The sequence below is a fragment of the Leptopilina heterotoma genome, unplaced genomic scaffold (genome assembly GCF_015476425.1).
Source record: "Leptopilina heterotoma isolate Lh14 unplaced genomic scaffold, ASM1547642v1 Lhet_272, whole genome shotgun sequence".
Lineage (NCBI taxonomy): Eukaryota > Metazoa > Arthropoda > Insecta > Hymenoptera > Figitidae > Leptopilina > Leptopilina heterotoma.
In genome coordinates, this window is record NW_025110982.1 from 434,435 (window position 1) to 448,417 (window position 13,983).

The 13,983-nt window shown below is 28.7% G+C and overlaps 2 protein-coding genes across 2 annotated transcripts in view; both read right to left on the reverse strand.

Annotated features, from left to right (window-relative positions):
* Positions 1-708: 708 nt before the first annotated feature.
* LOC122503901 lies at positions 709-1,854 on the reverse strand. Its single transcript, XM_043614662.1, has 4 exons — positions 1,824-1,854; positions 1,539-1,772; positions 1,149-1,282; positions 709-1,035 (listed from the first exon to the last, which is right to left on the reverse strand). The coding sequence occupies exons 1-4, from the start codon at positions 1,852-1,854 to the stop codon at positions 709-711; spliced, it is 726 nt and encodes a 241-aa protein (XP_043470597.1).
* Positions 1,855-5,406: 3,552 nt separating this feature from the next.
* LOC122503881 (SET domain-containing protein SmydA-8) overlaps positions 5,407-13,983 on the reverse strand; it is a 182,786-nt gene continuing 174,209 nt past the window's right edge. The window contains exons 6-8 of the mRNA XM_043614634.1: positions 9,507-9,865; positions 8,818-8,918; positions 5,407-5,596 (exon numbers count right to left, since the gene is read on the reverse strand). Coding sequence (XP_043470569.1) covers positions 5,441-5,596; positions 8,818-8,918; positions 9,507-9,865 — 616 coding nt within the window. The 3' untranslated portion in view covers positions 5,407-5,440. The remainder of the gene's footprint in view (positions 5,597-8,817; positions 8,919-9,506; positions 9,866-13,983) is intronic.

Consider the following 13,983-nt stretch of genomic DNA (forward strand, 5'->3'; position numbering starts at 1 on the left):
TTGTACGAAATTCCTTCAATTTCAACGTCTGAATAGCATAAGTCGTTTTCATTTAAATGATGGAAATAATTTCTTTGCTCTCTTGAATTGTTTATACTACCAAATCTTATACGATTTTCTACTTCCAGTGTATACATTATTTGACACATTTTTAAGGCTTGCTTAATTGCAATAGTTTACAATAAATTTTTTTTAGAGGTGGTGCATTGAGCTGCTTGTTTTATGGGTTGGTGATAAGATTCAAAACGCATTCCCCAGAAATTTGAAGCTTTCACGTAATGGAATATATACTCCAGTTAAATTCTCTGGTACTAGAACGATATCATTATCTACAATTTCTTCTCTAAAAGTAGTACCAATTGTAAATTCTTGGAAGTCAATGTAACCTTTGTTTCTCAAAAGCTGAAACCGTTTCGTTTCAGTATCCACATTATTAAATACTGAACTATATCGATCAAAATAGCGATTCAATTCTACCAATGTAGCTTTTGAAATATTTTCATTTTTTAATACAGTTAAGAGATCGTTTTTTAATGAAGGCAAAAAAGTTGAAATTAAAAACTCTTGTATGAACGAAATAACATCATCTACTACCTTTTGCGGTAAATTTGGATCGCCGTAAAGCATTAAAACGAACGTTAAAATTTGACTTATCATGTAAATTAAATCCATTTTAATTTCGAAATAAAATTACAATTTTAAAAACAATTAAATTTCAATTTTGTTTAAATCGGTTAGTAATTTGGTAACGAACGCACTAGTTTTTCTTAAATTTAATTCATAAACTGCCTTATCAATGAAGGACCACACGAAATCGCAAAGAAAGGGAAATGCATGGAACGCTGTGAGACTTTTGTAGCAGCTTTCTACAGCCTTTAATGGATCGTCGAACGAATACCTCTGTTTGTTTATAATTAATTGCACTTGCACATTTTTCAGATCGCCCAAGAAAATCACGTACGGATAAGTTTCTTGCCCAAATTTTGTTACCCAGGCCTCAAATTCGGTTGTGTCTTCGATCAGACGTTCACAATTCTGGAAATAGAAGGTAGTTTAAAAAATAATAGTTGGATAATGAGTCTTATATCACAGTTAAGCATAATAATATTATTCTACTGCAATAAAAGGTTAAAGTTATTGTACTTCACCTGTATTTGCAGAATAAAGCATTTGGAAATTTCCGGCTTAGTTAAAGGTCTTGATACAGCGTCTTCTTTTACCTTTTTTGAGGCTTTGATGATTAAAGGCAATAGCAAAAGTGCTATTAAATCATCATGCGTACCTGAAAAATGTTTTTAACATTTAATTATTTGAAACTAATCAAATTAACATTACTTATCATTTAATATAAGAATAAATAAATTTATATATATATATATATATAATTAGTAAATTTTACTAATAAAGAGTAAACTACTAATTTAATAGTAAAGTTTACTAATTAAAAGGAAAAACTCTGTCACTAATTATTAAACATTTTTATTGATTGAAATTTAGTGAATAAAAGAAGATAAATAAGTATAAACTATAATGCCAACCTGCAGTAATTAAATTTTTGTGGTCTTCAAAGAATTTTTTTACATCAGCTGCTTTCGACTTTTTTGAATGCACAAGAATTTTTTTGGCTAATGCAGGCCACCTTGTTCCAAATAATACTTTGTAATTTAATGACTCCTCAGTCGATTCTGGTGCCGCCTCCGAGATAAGCTTCAGGAAATCTTGTTCCAGCTGTAATATAAGTGTCAAATTATTTAAATTATCAAATATGTTTTCTTACGAATAATACCCAAATATAAATTGTAGCATTGAAAAATAAGTCTAACCAACGTCAGTCCAAGCGGAAAATTTAGGCATGTGGGAAATAACTCTGTCGCTTGGTCTCTTAGTTTCGCGAATGTTTTTGGTTGTATTCTAGTAAAAATGAAATCTTTGAAGAAATTATTTTTTTAAATGAAGATGTCAACTAAACTTACTTATAATTAAGTGGATCCTCGTTTAGTTCGTTTAAAATTATTAAATTTTTAAGACGTGGGTAATCAAGAACTTTTGTGTTCTTGTATTTGCCTAATACGAGCTTTCCTTCCAAGGTAGAATTTAAAAAATGATATAAGGGTGATTCTCCCGAAATACTCCTTTTTGTGAGTTACAAACAGAAAAGAAAAAAAATTATTATTTATGGATTAATGCAGTCAATTATATTGAGCTTTCAAAAATCTACCACCTCTATAGCATGATCATGCTAACTTTTAGCTTTTAAAGTATATATTTTAAATTAAAATTTACAAAAAAATTAAGAGGTTAAAATTTGGAGCCGGCGTTTTTTATTATATATATTTTTCTATTTACAAAAAATTATTTAAAAATTATAATTTATTAATATTATCTATAAATTTTATAGATTTTGAAATACTTACAGTTATCAAAAATCTCTTTAAACAATTGTCAAAAATTATTTTTCATACATTTTAGGTTCACTTTTCACTGGCAGTTTGTAAACAACCGACAATCATATCAATTTTTAATTTTTATTCAAAAAAGTGAGAGGAATGACGGGTGAGAGGAATGACGATTTCAACATTTTTTAATTTTATTTAATTGACAAATAATTTTCCTCCAGCTTAGAATGCCCTATCATGTTTATAAAGGATAACTTTATGTGAAAAAAATTTGCGATCAGTTTATATATATTAATATTGTTTTTATTAGGGGTGAGAGGAATGACGCTTTAGGTTGTGAATCTCTGCTTATGTCTCAATTTTAATTTTTTTAACGCAAAATAATAACATTTTTTAAAAAGTAACTTAAGAAATTAATATTAGAGATGTTAATTTAAATATTGATCACAATAATTAATCAATATCTCTACCCACAGCAAAAATATTGGATAATATTAAACGAGTGAGAGGAATGACGCGGTACTACATGACAAATTTCATTTTCTATATTTAAAAAAACTACACGACATATTTTATTTATATTTTTGAAAATTATTCTTAAATATCATAACTTTTAGAAAAAATTAATAAAGTACCAATTTTCATGTTTTAAATAATTGTTTTACCTATTGAAAAAATGAAAAGCACTTAGATGACAGGTTAGAAAATCGATTTTGAGGTGGTAAAATATTTTAAAAATGTATTAAACAATAAAATTTTACAACTTTTTCTTGCAGAACATTTAGAAAAAGTGATAAAATAGGGAAATATGACTTGGTATTTTCCCAAATGATTATAATTATTTAGAAAATCTTGATTACATGCAAAATGAGGTTTTTTGGAGAATCACCCATAAATCGTTTTCTACGAATAGAAATTCATCTGCAAGAATATCAAAAATTTTATATTTAGTTTAAAAAACAATTTGTTTGACCGACGAAACTATGAGAAACATTTTTAATCAAATATTCTAATAAATTTAAAAATTATGAAATGTTGAAAGAGTCGCATATTGTATTTTTCATTAATATCTTTTTTACCCTGTACGTTTTCCTGAATGTTGGAATGCAAATTACCGACAACACCATTTACAGAATTTTCTGCAAAAGAAACTTCTTCTTCATTTTCAACCACGAAATTTATATTTTTGCCGAAAATTGTTTTTCTCGACTTGCTTGAAATGTTAGTGAGAAATTAGTCATTAAACAACTAGCTACAACATAAACATTACCAAAATGACTGAATAATAAGCAAATGTAATGCCGATGAAACAAGAATTTTCAACATATTAATCACACATTAAATAAATTTAAGTAACAGTTAAAAAACTACACACGCTTAAAACAAATTATACACCTCAATATTTAGTCCAAAGTTTTTCTAATTCCACTTAATTGTATAAATAAAAACATCAAAACATTTACTAACACACAGCAATCAAGTTCTAACCTAACTTGTAACATAAAAGTGACAACACGTGTTAATCGACATGCTTAATTAATAATTTTAATTTATATATTAACACAGAATATTATTAAAATGCAACTTTCTAAATGAAAAAATACCAATAATGCAAGAAATGACAAAATATTTATGAGAATGTACGTTTATTCAACGTACGTTTATTCAACCGAATTACTTATAGGTTAAACTGCATCACTTGAAAGATATATCAATAAAAGATCATTTCTAAAAATAATCAAATTTAATGAAATATAATACAATAAACCAATAACATACTTACATTTTAAAACGATAATTGATGTTGATTTAATTCATTTATTGATTACACTCGCGATTAAAACAAAAATAAAAACTCACGGCGTAAGCGACGTGTTGGGCATTACATGTGAATTAATGAATTCTGAAATATCCGGCTGTCATGTGCAAGAGGGCCAGGTAGCGTTCTGACTCTTCACTACAACCTCTGCTAGTAAGTTGACCTTATCTTTTGCTTGTAAGTTTACTTCAACCTTTGCTTGTAAGTTTACCTTAACCTTTACATGTAAGCTTACCATCAGGGAGGAACTTTTAAGTTCACCGTAAAAGCAAACTTCACCCAAGTGCAAAATTAAAAACGGCCCAATAATGCCTCTTTATTGGCAAAGTTGGTGCCAAGTTTGTCAGACAATAGTAATGGTCCGACTTTTGAGGTGTTAACCGTGGTTGAACGTCTACAGCCGGATCTTGGCAGACATTAATGGCCTAATATTGGCTGCCATTAGTCTCCCAGTATTGGCAAAATGCAAAAAATTATTAAAAATTAATAATATTAAATTATTCCAATAAATTGACTAAAATATTTGAAAGTGCACTAATTGGTATACGTCTTTCCACAAATTTGGTCTATCATAACATAAGCATTCCCAAATTGGTACTTAATTCTTGCTTCGAAAGAACACAATAATTTACTATATTTTGTCAATATAACTTGATTGCAAGTGACATTTGCTTTAAAAATTGATATTAAGATATTACACTATCTTGCAGCAAGCTTCAAATGTCCCACCATAGGAAACTTGCCTGGTAAGCTATTAAGTGTAGTGTAATGAAAATTTTGGTAGTTTACATAATGTACCCATATGAATTTCCATGCAAAAGGGAAAAATATCATCTGCAATTCGTACCAATATTCATACTATAATAAACGTTTTAAAACGCTAAATGAAATTCGCATAAATTTTAAATAAAAATCCTACGAAATATTTTCACCTGGGATATTAATATTAGAAATATAGTAGGTTATAAGTAGAAAGATGAGAAATTGCAATATGTGTTTGAAACAATTGGAACAAATTCTTCGTTTGAAAATGAGATTTTGAACATACAGCTGTTAGACATCAAGTAAACTATTTATTAATGAACACTTAATAAATCTAGAGTCCTAAAATAATGCCATGCTATTAAAAAGTTCAGTGAATTCTTATAATAAATTTTTATAGCAATTTTTTTATCATATTTATTTCTTTTGTCAATTAATTTTGTTACTATAGTCTATATTTTATTTACATAGGAGAAATTGAGGCTTTACACAGTGCTTTAATAATCACGTCCATCTCAAGTATATTACTTCTAGCCTGTATGGCAATTTTTCCTTCAGGAAGTATATTTGGCTCATAACGTAGAAATTTGTATGCTTCCGTCAGTACTCTTCTCGATTCCTAAACATTAAAACAATTTTATTTACAATATTTTTTAACATGGCAATTAATTTTTATTAGACTTACAATTAATTCTTGGCTAACAGATATAATTAGGTAGTTCAAGTTTAGTGGAGGAAATCTGTTCCAGCTGTTTTACTGGAAAACAAGTATAACACAGGTCAACAAAAAAAGACTAACTTTTTTTTATGAGATATCGGAATGGTTTCCGATGTATTTTTGGACGCTGAACACGATTCCGACTTCCAAAATTGCCCATCACGTCAGGATCTTGAGAAAAGTGGGGGTAAAGACCCCAAAAACGCTTTTTTGAGGATTTTCAACATTTTTTTTCTCTTTAACCTGACGTGCTAGAGACTTCCACAAGGTCTTAAATTAAAGCTTGTAATGTGCACTAGAAGACCCATATCAATAAAATAAAAAAAAATTAGAAGTTTTTTTAAAAAATGGGGTTGAAGGCACCAAAAAGGTGGGTTTTTCGATTGCTTTAATAGACTTCATGCTATTGCTTGGATTCGCTTAAAATTTGTTACTCGGGGTTTTTGGAGTCGTAGATTACGAATCCAAAATTAGTTTTTAAAAATTTAAAATGTCGGAACCAAGATGGCAGATATAAAAATTAAGAATTTCTTGGATTCGCTTAAAAGTTTGTTACTTCAGGGTTTTTGGGATCGCTGATTACGAATTCGCCATTTTCAATCGAATCCAAGCAATTGCAAGAAGTCTATTAAAGCAATCCAAAAACACACATTTTTTAGTGTCTTCAACCCCATTTTTAAAAAAAAATCTTAATTTTTTTTATTTTATGGATATGGGTCTTGTAGTGCACATTACAAGCTTTAATTTAAGACCTTGTGGAAGTCTCTAGCACGTCAGGTTAAAGAGAAAAAAAAATGTTGAAAATCCTCAAAAAAGCGTTTTTGGGGTCTTTACCCCCACTTTTTTCAAAATCCTGACGTGATGGGCAATTTTGGAAGTCGGGATCGTGTTCAGCGTCCAAAAATACATCGGAAACCATTCCTACATCTCATAAAAAAATGTTAGTCTTTTTTTGTTGACCTGTGTAATCAATTAATGTTGCATTCGATCTAGAAATCGCTTTGAAAAAAACGATAATCTTTTTAAAGAATCTCGTCTTTTTTCTTTTATGAAAGGAGAGATCAGTTTTTTTAAAAAAACTTTTAAAAATGCATTTTTGAACCAAAGTGTAATGGCAAATTATTATTCTTTATTTATCGAAAGCTATTTTTAAAAACAATATAATTAAAAATTAATTTTTATTGTCATTACACTTTGGTTCAAAAATGCATTTTTAAAAAGTTACTGTAGAAAAACTGATTTCGTTCCATTGACTGCAATGCATTGCTTGTCCTCCATCAAAACAGCCATATTGGATTTCACCACCCAACTTGAACTACATAATTGTGTAATATTGGTTATTTGCACGTAACTGTTAAATTTCAAGATAATTAATTTTTGAATAAATTCTTTGTTGCCTTTTTAATGTCTGACTGCAATTTTTTTCATGATTGGGACTGAATAAATGAATAAATACATCGCATTTGGCTTTTCATAACAAATGTATAGAAACGTCTAATGTATCTTGTAAAATTTATTGTTGTTCATTTTATTTAGGTAAGAAACACTTTGACAACAGAACAATTATATAGAAAACATAAAATGGCGTCACCACGTCGTGTCCAGTCGAGTCAAAATGTCCTGGCGCCATGGGCAAATCCGTACTGTATGAATAATAAAACCAGTTAACAGGTTTTCTATTAATCCAATTTAACCTTTTGACATTCTAAAAAACCAATTCAAAAATAATTAAATTTCATTTCAAATACTCCTGTAGTCTATTCTACAGGAGAAATGGTGAAAGTTTTGAGTTCACCTTATTAGGTCCACCACAGTTATATTGTGTAACCTCATAAGTTATACGATTATCTTACAACATAACCTGACAACATACTAATAACTTCAAATCTGCGATTAAATTGGTAAAGTGACCATAAGAAAATAGTGTCAATGCGGGACGCCCGCTTATTTATATCATAAAAAAAAGGTAATTTGCCACAAGAAAAAAGAAACAGGGAATTTGAAGGAGTAAATTGGAGTGGATTGAAACAGTGCGCGTCTTATGACATTTACATATTTATGTTATGCTTATTTTGTAACATTAAATCACATATTTTTCTGACGATTGAATTTTTCTTAAAATATCACGAAGTCTATCTCTCTCACACTTATACGCTACTGTGCTAACCTGTAGATGCAGGATATTCTTAACTATCTTCCGGGATATGCAGGACATTTTATGTCAAATGCGGGACGTTTTGCGAGACGCTAGCCTTTGCGGGACAAAGGGGGAAAATCCGGGACAGTCCCGCACAATCCGGGACGTATAGTCACTTTATAAATTGGTAAAAACTCGAGTAGACTTATTACAATATTTAATACTGCTGGTTACTCCGGGAAGCCCCTGGTAGCGGGAAGGTTAATTTTAAATGCTTGTTTTTTGTGACGCCACTAAATTAGACAGTTACATGCAAATCGTCCATAAAAAAGTATACAAGTTCATATTATTTCAATAAAAACCTTATATATATATATATATATTCTTTCGCGATTGAAAAAAGAAAGTATGTATAGATTTCTTTGAGATATATAACAATTAATAATAAAATTCATATTATGTTTTCTCTATTTGTAATGCAGCAAAATATATTGAAAATATCCCTTTCTTTTTTAAAGATTGCTCTTGTAGTAGTATTATCAATTTTTGTAAATTTTTTGCTTTTACTGTAATAATAAGTAATTTGAAAAAACCAATTTGCCTGTCCCATTTGCAATCAAAACAAGCCATGGGCTCCACATGTTTCCCGTCGTAATTGTAAAACAAATTTTGTATGTAATCAGTTATAGTAAAAATATTTTATAGGAAAGAGTAATAGAGTTCACTTTTGACCTTTTGTCACTTTTTTCCGCTTATATTATAGTTGTAGTCAATAGAAATTATACAAACAAAATTATTTTGCTTTAAAAATAATCTATTTAAATTCGTAAATTTCCGAAATATCGTAAAAGCATATTTTTTGCTGCAAAAGCATATTTTTTATATTTTCTCATATCTGTGAATAAAAATATTTTAAGCAATACCTTATATTAAAATGCATTTTTTCATGTTGATTTGTGTTAATTATAAATTTATTATACATTACTATTAAAATTGTTTTTAGTTCACACTGATCTTGTCGTCTTCCAAATTCGGCAATTGCCGCATGCATTTCAAATAGATTTAGACCTCTTAAACGATTTTCAGCTAAAAGAAAAATTACATCTTTAAAATATAAAGCCACGAGGCTAGAAATTATATCCCAAATAGCACCGAAGATTTCCTGAAATTTGACAGGACTTCGCACAGCGAGGTTAGAAACATTGAGTGGCGATGTTCATGGAAGAATGTGTGGTTGTTTAAATGTCCACATAAAAGGAATATTGAATATCAACCTTAAGCGAAAATAATTCTGCAAATATTGACTTGCGATGTTTAGGCAATATTGTATGAATATTGCATGCAATATTCGAGAAATGATTAAAAGTCCATCTGCCTAATATAAACGTATAAACCAATATTGTCTGAATATTGCCTGAACATCGCTAGTCAATATTTGCAGAATTATTTTCGCTTAAGGTTGATATTCAATATTCCTTTTATGTGGACATTTAAACAACCACACATTCTTCCACGAACATCGCCACTCAATGTTTCTAACTTCGCTGGGCAAGACACTGCCAAGTTTCAGGACAGTGTGTGCTGTACGTGTGAGATAATTTTATATAATTTTTTAATAAACATGAATGTAGATAAAAATTAATCTTAATATTTATATTTACAATGAATTTTTACCTGGTACTAGAATTTCAAACAATTCGTTAAGCTTTTTACAAAGCATAATCTTTTCACTTATAAGTTCAATTTCAGTATTTGGCAAAATTGTTTGTTGTCCAATTAAATGTGATAATGCAAGTTTCACATCTATCATATAAAAATGATTTTCATGAAGAGTCTTAGAGTGTCGTTGAATGAAAGTTTTACAAGCTTGAATATCTCCCTTTTTCATTTGTGAAAGGTCTATTCCTATTTTTTCAGTAATTTGCTCTGCTTCATCCCATGAGATAGAAAAATGACAAATATTGCATATGTAATCTGAGCATTCTTCATTCTTAACTATGAATGTTCTTGGGAGCATACAACCACTGCATTCTCTGTAAAAATTATTTTTTATCTTTCTATTAAAATTGAAAAATATTATTATTTATTTAATTAAATGTAATGTTAGTAAATTCTTGGCGGGTTAAAACACCATTGGGATTAGAGGTGTACGAGAATACAAGAATTCTAATTGTCTTGGTCAAGTAAATTTTTCAAACATTGTTTTACATCGTTTCAATTTTGTATTGTTTTTCAAGCGAGAATGAGATATGTTCTTGTTGAATTGTCCCTATCACAGGTAATGTATATTCAGGAAGTTAAATAAAGTAGGCAATCAATTATATACAATATAATATTTATGGTAATATGTTTAGTAAAATGAGAAAACATGAGTACATTCATAGAAAGTATTCGTAACCGTTCGCGTCTGTAGTCAGGCAAAGACTAATGTACCTTAGACCCTTTAGGGGCTGTCCATAAATTACGTAACACGTTTAGGGGGGAGGGGGGGTTCGAGAAAATGTTATCATATGTTACATGGGAGGGGGGGGGGTCAATCATCATTGTTACGTAATATTAATAAGGAACTTAATCTCTTTATAATGGATAAATTTTTGAAAAGCTGTCCCTTGCCGCCACTTCAATATAAGTAAAAATCGAATCATTTCGCGAACCGATTCTTGGGAATAATATACAATTTTTATTGTTAAAAAATCAATGTTATATTTTTGGTTGTTCAGTATGATTAATAAAATTATTCCTCTAAATGTTTTTTATATTTAACTTAATTCTGTATTGCTATTGTACGATATAAATACTAAAAAAACAGTAATAAACAAATTTGTTTCGAAAAACGTTAGTAAAAAAATATTTTTAAAAATTACGTAACATTGATAAGGAGGGGGGGGGTGTAAAACGATTTTGTTACAACTTGTTACATAGGGGGAGGGGGGGTTCAAAATTTCACTAAAAACGTGTTACGTAATTTATGGACGGTCCCTTATTTATTTCTTTTCATACCTAAGTTTTTGTACCAAAACATCGTTGCACTTCCAACTCCTTTCCTCAACGACAATAGAGAAAGGGATTAAAAAAATTGATGAAATGTCCGAGAAAAGTTTTCTTGATGAAATAATGCGCAACATACTTTCTGCAGCTCATGAAAAATTACTTAAACGTTACAGAAAATGCAATTTGAACTATTGTATTACTGTGTTGTTTTGGATTCCAGATTCAAAGTTGAAACCTTTCATAAAATGGAGTGAATAAAGAAATGCTAAAGTCCTCTATGGCACAATTTTAAAAAATGTATAAACAAGAATATTATATCCCACTTTAAAAAAATATTGATGGAAGAGAAATAATTATATCTGATTATGACCATGCAACTGAAGAATTGGAATCTAGCGACGAAGAAACTATTAATACACTACCGGTCAAAATTGAGAGACCACCCATTTTCAGCGGAATGAAAAACGTTTTAAAACATAAAATTTATTGAAATTAAAATTTTTTTCTGTTCATTCTTTGAAAGATGATAAAATTTTGAAAAGAACAAGATATTTTAGAAGTCGTTTAGACAATAATTCATTTAGATATTTTTAAAAAGTCGCTATTTTCAATGTTTTACAAAAATTTGAATAACTTCGAAAATAATAAACGCTTTTTAATGGTCTTAGGCTTATTTTAAAGGTCATTTGATACACTATAAGAATTACTTATAGACATTAACGTGTAATTTTTTCTAAGAAAATGCAGACCGTCAAACTTAGACAAAAAAATTCAGAAAATTTAAAAAATTCTTATTAAGGGGTTACGCCACCCTGAACGCATGAAAATCGGATGGTTTTTTAGGAATTTTTTTAAAAAAACTGTTTCAGGTAGGACTTCTTTACATTTATTGATGCTTTAGTACATATATTGAGCTTTATAAATATTTAAAAAAAAATTGTTTTTAATTAAAAATGGCGGAGATATAACTATTGGCGTGGATCAATTTTTCCGGAGCACTCCTTGATGGTGTACATGATTGGCAGTTCAATTTTTGTCAGAAACAAGTAAAACAATATTTTTCTTAAAAAGTGATAAATTTTGAACAGAGTGACAAGGCCATTTTAAAAAAAAAAATTTTTTACGCAAATGGAAGCACTTCAAAAATTGACATTTTTTTTTGGCTAAAATTACCGTATAAAAAATTGGATAAAAAATTTTCAAATTATTCAATCAAAAAAATCCCACGTCACTCTGTGGAAAATCTATTTAGGAAGATGTATATTAATTTTCAAGTCAATCGATTGAATAGTTTTTGAGTTATCGTGTACACCGTCTCGAAAATTGTGGTTTCGAGAAAAACGCAAAAGAAGAAAAAAATGAACTTTAGTGTATTATAACTTGAAAATTTTTCAATTTACTATTTAATCAGCAATTCCTGGGCCATAATTTTTTTTATTTAAGAATGGAAGGGATACAATGAAAAGGACCCTTCCTAAATCATGAAAGGGCCCCCTAGACCATTCGAAAATAGAAAGTCGCTGCTTCCAGCAGCTCTCGGCGCGTCCCCACCGCGCTGACTTCTAATGACCATAACTTTTGTAATTAGTGAGACATTGTCTTCGGCGACATCTCAAAATATTCGTTAGAATATAAACTTTGAAATTAAGCAAAAAAAATAAATAAATTTTTTTGAAAATTTCAGGGTGGCGTAACCCCTTAACAGAAAAATAATTTTTAAAATTCAAACGTATTTTTTAAATTAAATTTTCTTGAAAAATCTACACCATAAGATGTTTCATATGTTTTCTAGAATAGTTTTTAGTACAGACAAATTGTTTCAAATTTTTTAGATTTTTTGTCCAAGTTTGACGGCCTGCATTTTCTAAGAAAAAAATTACACGTTAATTCCTATAAGTAATTCTTATAGTGTAGCAAATGACCTTTAAAATAAGCCTAAGATCATTAAAAAGCGTTCATTATTTTAGAAGTTATTCAAATTTTTGTAAAACATTGAAAATGACGATTTTTTAAAAATACACTACCGTCCGTGAGTATCAGGACGCCCCTTTTTTCATGAGTGGAATAATGCTTAAAACGTAGAAAATAAGAATGACAAAAATTTTTCGTATTTTTTTCCTGAAAGCTAATAAAATTATGAAAAGACTGACACCTGATCGAAGCATTTTCGTTGACTATTCTGTCAGATACAGAAAAAATACTGGATTTTGCATGCTTTTCGTAATTTTTTAATTTCTCGAAAAGTAATTAACTTTTATTAGCGCTCTTGATCTTGTTTTAATCTCTTTTTAATGTAGAATCTAAATTATTAACTGGTATTGTGAAATAAATTTTTCCAAAAAAATTTGATACCGTAAAAGTAGGATTAAAAAAATTTAAAAAATTATCATGAATATTAAAGTGTCAAAAAGGTAAATGTAAAATATGTTCATTAAATAGATATACTAAAATTCAAAAAAACTTTTTAATTACTTAATTATTGAATTAAAAAAAAAAATTTTTGTTGAAAAAGTGTCAATCTGTTTTTCAAAATTTTTTTATCCAACTTTTACAGTTTCAAATTTTTTTGTAAAAATGTATATCACAATACCATTAATTAATTTAGATTCTACATTGAATAGAGATTAAAACAAGACCAAGAACGCTAAAAAAAGTTAATTAGTTTTCGAGAAATTAAAAAATTACGAAAAACATGCAAAATCCAGTATTTTTTCTGTATCTGACAGAATAGTCAACAAAAATTCTTCGATCAGGTGTCAGTCTTTTCATAATTTCATTAGCTTTCAGGAAAAAAATACGAAAAATTTTTGTCATTCTTATTTTCTACGTTTTAAGTATTCTTCCACTCATGAAAAAAGGGGCGTCCTGATACTCACGGACGGTAGTGTATCTAAATAAAATATTGGCCAAATGACTTCTAAAAGATCTTGTTCTTTTAAAAATTTCACCATCTTTAAAAAAATAAAAAGAAAAAATTTTAGTTTTTATACATTTTATGTTATAAAATGTTTTTCAATCACTTGAAAATAGGTGGTCTCTCAATTTTGACCGGTAGTGTATTTATTCATTTTTTGAAAAAACAAATGTTTAAAGAAACAGTCAAACTTTATAATAAAGAATAATATTTAATTGGTATTTAATAGTGTATTAATTTTTCTCA